The following is a 7,185-nucleotide window of genomic DNA, read 5'->3' on the forward strand; positions in this document are numbered from 1 at the left end:
TAAACCGGAGAGTCCACATATTTGTTTAATCGTGTATTTGTACTTTTTCCTTCTATTTTGTTTACCTTTTATTGCTAATTGATTCTTAGCATGCACTTGTTTACATTAGCATTACAGCCACCTACTGGTTCTAAGTATGTCCACTCTGATCTGTCTGGAATAAAAACAAATGAGGAAAATAGCCAAAGGTAATCCTCCACACAGAAAGACAAAGCACAGAAACCTTAAGATAAAATTTTTAAAAGTCAAATGTTTTTGAAGGACTCTTTCAAACTATTAATTAAAACACACAGAAAATACAAAAAAGGTTTTCGATTACAACCCTAACAAATGTGAACATCTGTAAAGGCTCAACTATAATTGATTGAGTGTGTTATTTTATTAATTATTAATTTAATACATTAAATTAAGCTTATGTCAAGAAACATAGTACATATTCTATTATAGTCAATACATTTTGTATTACAATCATTATAGTGAGATTTTGGAACGCTTTTTTAAAATATATAGACACGAATATATCAACCTGAGTAATGTTTGAATGTCATAGTGGTCAATAGTGACAATACTTTAAAATTTTTTACTATCACTGTCAATACTTAAATACTGAAAGGGCTCCTAGGCGTTTTCAACGTTCCATACCATTGAGGATCCCTGATCTGTAGCCTCTGAGTGGAAGAGTGTAAAAGAGGATAAAATCCAGAGGGAGGCAGCAATTCATCATTACAGATACCAGACACGAAGACAATTTTTTTAATGTCGTTTTTGATCAACGATATCACTTTAAAAAATCTAGATATAAAAAATATCATGGACCGAAGTCTAATTAAGATGAATTCAGATGGACATTAGACTGAAGTGAAGCTATTTATTGTTTTATGTACACTTGAATATCGAGATTAAAGAGAGGAGACAAAGAGGGAGAGAGGGAGAGGGCGCTTCTTCCATCATCCTTCCTGGTGGGAGGTTTGAGATGCACTGCGCAGAACCGTCCGCTACCGACGCATCTTCCTGGCTTGCCTGCCTCCCCTCCTCTTGCTCACCCTCCTCTCCCCTCCCCTCGTCTCTCCCTGTCCTCTCTCTCAGTCTCTCTTTTCCTCCCTCTGCTGTCTGACACTAGCCTACCTGGGAGGAAGTGCACACACAAAGCTAATAAAGAAAATCTGGCGCGTCGGCCGGGCCTGGCCAGCGCTATGCTGCGGTAAGAGGAGCCGCTGTCTGCGGTGTTTTCAGGGGATGTAGAGAGGCCACAAAGACGTCGCTCTCCCTGACGGAAGGAAGGACGTTAGGGAAGGACCACACCGTGTTTGCAACCGCTCTGCTTTACTGTGCCCAGCCCGCTGCATCGCTAGGCGGCCTGCAAGCCAACAAGATGTCGACCCGTACGCCATTGCCCACCGTGAACGAGCGCGACACGGAGAACGTAAGTATCCCTTATCGTTTCCGTAGACACCGGCGTCACTGTGGGATAATTCCTGCCGTTTTATTTTGCGCCACTCCTTGGTGCAGGTTTATGACAGCAGCGTATGGTTTTTGGGAGGGGGTTGTTGCAGAGAGACTCGACCAATGAGAGCAGCGTGGCTTTTCCTCTTCTCTCCTCTAAAAGCATGATGGGGCCTGGAATAACGCAGCTCGGTTGCCAGTTTCTGCCGTAGCCACAACAACAACGCACTGCGTCAGTGTCGCCGGTCCAAAACGTATAATGGGCTGATAACCGTGACACTGAAAAGGACACATTGGCAGAAAAATATTGAAGAAAATTCTCCCCATGTTCGGGGTGTTTTCTAGTCAACACCGTCATTATTTAGGGAGGGTGGAGGGGGAGGATGTTGCCCTACTTTTTCAATGGCAACCACTTGGTAGCATCGCAATGTGACATCCATCACCTCTTGGGCTCTGTTGTAGCTGTGAGGGAAGAAGAGGAGGAGGAGGAGAAGGAGGGAGCGGGTTGTTATTCACTCACTATTCTGCTACTGGGAGCTACACACAGGCGTCTTTATCTAAAAACTAGACAAAGAAAAGCGGGTTTAAACTATGGATTAGAGCTGCACGTTTTATCAGGGTTCCACAGTCATCGCGATAGCAACGTATGCAATGTACATACGACAAAGGCTACCAATCAGACTACGATAAATGTGCATTGTTCCCTGTTTCATTTGGTTTGATCAATAACCAAAAAGCATGAACAAAACAGCACTTGTAACTTAAATATATAGTGTAAAGGAATTGCCCCTTAAAAGATAAATAATGACATTTTTCAGTCAGACATTTTATTGACTCTCAAAAAGTCACAATGTCGAGTTTATCAGTAAAAAATATACCTTATGTCATTGTTTCCACATTTCTTTTGATTGTGACAGTTTGGGAGTGAAAACAAATTAAGAGTAAAATAGAGCCAGTAGGTGGCAGTAATTGTGGTACTGACTCAAGAAGAAGAAGCTAATCCATGACGTTGATGGTGGTGATATTAAAAGTCTAGTCATGAAGAAAACAAGACTACTAATTTATCAATCCCAGTCAATCCAAACCTAGCTGTTATAGACCATAGGTTGGGAGCATCCCAGAAACTTGCAAGCCATGCAAGTATTCAGTATTCAGACATTTTCATCAATTCCAGTTAAGATAAACCTCAATCGTCATGTTTTGGTTTAGAAGGAAATGAAGTAAAATAGTTCTGGAGACAACATTTCGTGGATAGAACCTAATTATGGTTTATTTCAGGCACCAGCCGAAGTGTAAAGTAACCAATTAGGTTTAAAAAAAAAACATAGTATTAACATTTTGACAAGTCTTTCATGGAGGGGTACAGCTTCACAGAACAGCAGAGCTTGAGCTATGCTTACCTAACCAACTGTATCACTAGCACAGTCAGTCTTTAGGTATTGATCTGTGATTATTGGAATGTGACTTTCCATTACCTTGTTTCTTTTTACTTGGCTTTTATTTATTACTTGTTAGTGTTGAGAATGTAATGCGTCTGTACCAGTTGTAATTAGAATCAACCTGTAAATCTGTTTCACTTTACACAATGTATTTATGTAGGGTCCTTTTTACATTGTTCCATGCCTTGTTTAAACAGTGAAGGATTTCTCTTCCACTATGCAAAGCAAGGTTAAAGAAAAACCACAGTGCAGTGAAAAAAAAACAAAGACAAATCCTCTGGGTTGAGTCCAAATTAGAGCTACTGTTCGTGCACTGACAGACTCTGACATTTCTAGGTTCAAGACCATTTTTTCTGGTGAGGCACAGAATAAAGCCTTGTCATATTATTTAATTTTACACCAAGAAGCAGAAAGAAAGTGGTTGACAGAATGTGTTGTGTTAGGACTGGCTGAGTGATCTGCAAAATATTTCACAGTTTAATGTATTATGAAGATTGTCTGAGGTTTAACCTGCATTTACAAAGTCCTCTCATGCTTTTTGGGAACATTTGCCAAGAATTTGTCTAATAAAATGGTACTATAACCCGCTGACTCTTCACAAACCTCACTTAAAAATTCAATTTTCATTTAGTGTTACGGATGATTGGTATCACTACATTCACCCTCTAATTACTGTGTGGTCGTCTTAGGGAATAGTAAACGGTAATGGTTTCTCAGTGTATTGTTGCGGTAGGTCTCACAGACACGCTCACAGGCAGCTATTAAAGCAGTGCTGACTGCAGCCAATCATGCCAACATTTGACTTTGGCATCCAACCCCGGGGTCCGCTTGAAACTGGGCTTCATTGCATAACAGGTTATAACACAGGAGTAGAGATGGCTTTTAGTGTAGGAAAATATGAAAAACCATCTCATGGCTTTCTTATTTTTCTGTCTCAGAGGTTACGAGTTAATGGGTGGACATGAAAAGCAAACCGTGTGAACAAGGAAAGCACTGGTCCTCCAAATCACCTGTCTGTCCTGGCAATCCTTCTTAGTTACTTGACAGAATAAGGAGCAGAAAGGCTGGGGTGTGTGTTTTAGTCTGTTTTATGTCTCACTGGCCGACAAGACAGTCGCGTTCTGAATCTGATGGAAAGAACAGATGTCAGATAAGAGTAGATGGAGACAAACTAAAACAATGTAACGAGGATCTGAAGGCAGGTTGCAGTGCATCAGAATCAATCTCATCTGTTCCAGTTCAAATCTGCCTCTCTGTCACTTCTGACTTCCATACAAACACGTAGTGACAGCGAGGAGGGTTTTAATCCTTCAGTGTGAGTCGTTCTTCTGTTTGAATGTGGGATAACTGAGGCGATGAAGTGCACCCTGCAGGGTGTAGCGTTTCTCAGGTGAAACGGGAGCAGGGGAGCCTGAGTAACCAGACCGAGGCTTTTATTTTCTGGTTTGGGTGTGGTCACGATCTGAGAAACAGAGAATCATGGGATCTCTGACCCGAACTGACATCCTCAGCTGTTTTACAGGAGAGGAAACAGACAGGCATAGCCTGTGCAGGAGTTGTAGTTACAGCATGCTATTCCTGATTCACCTTGACATGTCATATCACAGAAGAAGCCTGATGTTGTCCGTGAAGCACTGACACTGTAATAACTCAAAGGTACAATGTGGTCAAATCTTTTCCAGTTCTTGACATATTTCTAGGTCAGAGTGTTGACATGTCACCAAAACGCTTGATGAATGGTCAGTGTAAGGTTTCATGAAGTGCTAGCATTTTGTGTAATTCACAAATAATTTTCTGTTAACATTATCGTCTGATCTTCACTCTTTTTTTGCAGCACTCATCAGTGGATGGCTTTGTCGAGCCTCCTGCACCTCCCACAAAGTCAGCAAGCCGTCACAGTCTGCCGAGATGTCGCAACTCTTTTACCTCCTCAGAAGAGCATCCTCATATAGGCAATTATCGCCTCCTCAAGACCATCGGGAAAGGGAATTTTGCCAAGGTGAAGTTGGCTCGTCACGTCCTGACTGGACGAGAGGTGAGTGACGTTCTCGTAAATATTAATATCATATTAATATCAATAACTTAACTGCATTCATTCGAATAACATGACAGTAAAATTACGTATTTAATGGCAACACCAATGCCCCAGCTCCAGACTGGTATGGGGGCGGTAAAGCCAAGAGTTCATTCGTCAGCCAGAAAAAGATACCCAGGATGTATTGAGTGACATCAACACAAATAAAAGTTTGGTGAACAGTCATGGATGACAAGACAGAGCTTAGTTTGTTGGACAAAAAGTTTCTTTTTTTAAACAAACTTCCTGATGGTAGCTTGGATAAAAACATGGTTGTGGGGCAAATGTACAACAAAGAGTTGACTTGTAGCACTTAAGTATGTACAAGGACATCAGGGCTAACGTTAGCTACACTTTTACAGTTCCGGTACGGACAGAAGTTGTGTGTTATTTCTCTCTTGGTGAAGCTAATTTTCTCAAATGTTTTCCTCATTATTTTAAATACACTAACAAATATTTTACTTTTAAAATGTTAAGTGTTGTTTCCAATAATATTTCTCGTCTCTAAGCGAAAGTTTTGTCACCTTCTGTGCAATCTTACTGCAGCATTGGTTTCTTTGGCTCTTTTCGCTTGGATCGTTGTGAGGATAAATTATCTTGTGTCACGTCTGTATTGTCCTGGTCCGTGTCGGTTCCTTCAGTCAGTCGGGTCAGGTCAAGCCCTTCTGGTCACACAGTCAGAGTGATAGACGCCCTTCTTTGGTGTGTATGTAATTAAAACTCCTGCATCCCTGCAGAGGGAACAATGACCTGTGATCTGCTGGCCGTCTTTCACTCAGCAGGATCAACAGCATGTCCAGACAGCCCTGTTCCACAACAGATATTCCCTCAAAGCCATTTGCATTTCTAAATTATCACAATTACTTTAAATTTAGAGTTAAATGTCAAAGGTGTAACTAGTCTCGTTTTTTTCGTCCTTACTTTAAAGCTCAAACAGTCATAGTGGGTGTGCTGCCTATTGTTTGCTGAAAAGGTCAGGCACTGCCTTGTGTGTCTGGCTGCTTCTGCTTGCTCATCAGAATGCAAAGACGTGGGTCAAAGTGAGACATGTAACAGGTGGAAAGAACAAAACCCTGTAAAACTGTTGCCTACCAGGTCTCTACGCAGCAAGGATTCTGCTCACCCAGAGTGAAATAAATAACACATTTGTTCTGTTACACAATGTTAAATATCAGTAGTTCTATTTGGGTCTGGAAGGAGCTGCAACATGGCAGCTGCTGCTGAGAGCTGCGTCTGGTTTACACTACTATGGTCCTGACCTTTAGGACACATGTATGCATAAAAGCTCGTCTTGAGTAGTACTAAATTGAAAATCATATGTTAAAGTGTGCCCCTTAGTTAACCTGGATTATAGAAAAAGCAGCGTTAGCGTAGCAGAGGGTCATGTTGTTGCCATTAAAATATACCAAACCACAGAAAAAGCATATACCTCATTTATTTAGGAATAGCATGTTCTCCATGTTTTAATATATAAAATGTTTTGTGTGGTTAATTGTTTACCACTAGTCATGAATTTACAGCACAGTAGCATAACATAACATTTGTTCCCATAGACGAATCTCACTTGAACCTTGCAAAAACGGATTTCATCAATTCTTGTGTCAAGCGAAAACAATTCTGCAAGTAGAATTTTTTTCTATGCTTGACAAGGATTCCTAAAATAAGTACTTAAAGAAAGGACAATCTCTAAAAGACTAGGTAAGCCTTTTGTCACCAGATTACTAAAACAGTGACAATACTTTATGTATTACAGGTTATAAAAAAACAGGTTATCACTTTTACTCAAGAGATAAATACACTATTTGTTTTACATTAGTGACAACATTTCAGTGCTACTGTGATGCTGTGACAAATGCAGAAGAAGAACCAGTGCAGCCTCATTCGACAGGTCACAGTAGAAAAATCACAGGTGTAAACAATGAATAATTAACAGCTAAGTTCAATTTATCTTCCCCAGTTTAAAGGTGCCACAGACTCACTGTCACACTGCCCTGACTCGCATCCACTCAACACAGCCGTTGCTATTGTGACTTGTAAGTCAAATAAATAAATAAAGACATCTGTTATAATTATGCCATACTTGCTCCTGTCGTACACAAGGCATTTGTTCAGGTAAAAGTAACGGTATAATAATGGCGATAGTAGTGGAATCACTAAAAACAAGCATGCCAGGATATCCCTTCACATCTCTGTGTCCTACTTATTAGCCAGAGGGGATTCAGTGGGGGT

General features: G+C 40.7%; 1 protein-coding gene across 3 annotated transcripts in view; it reads left to right on the forward strand.

The window, feature by feature from the left end:
• mark1 (MAP/microtubule affinity-regulating kinase 1) overlaps positions 1–7,185 on the forward strand; it is a 29,243-nt gene that overhangs the window by 571 nt on the left and 21,487 nt on the right. Inside the window, exons 3-4 of one of the 3 annotated variants that reach the window (XM_008321742.3) lie at positions 1,087–1,423; positions 4,717–4,917. In XM_008321742.3, the coding sequence (XP_008319964.1) occupies positions 1,373–1,423; positions 4,717–4,917 (252 nt within the window). In that variant the 5' untranslated portion in view covers positions 1,087–1,372. Of the gene's footprint in view, positions 1–527; positions 1,424–4,716; positions 4,918–7,185 lie in introns of those variants that run through there. The other 2 variants (XM_008321741.3, XM_017037462.2) reach the window with 2 other exon arrangements.

Source organism: Cynoglossus semilaevis, chromosome 12, assembly GCF_000523025.1.
Source record: "Cynoglossus semilaevis isolate Cse_v1.0 chromosome 12, Cse_v1.0, whole genome shotgun sequence".
Classification (NCBI taxonomy): domain Eukaryota; kingdom Metazoa; phylum Chordata; class Actinopteri; order Pleuronectiformes; family Cynoglossidae; genus Cynoglossus; species Cynoglossus semilaevis.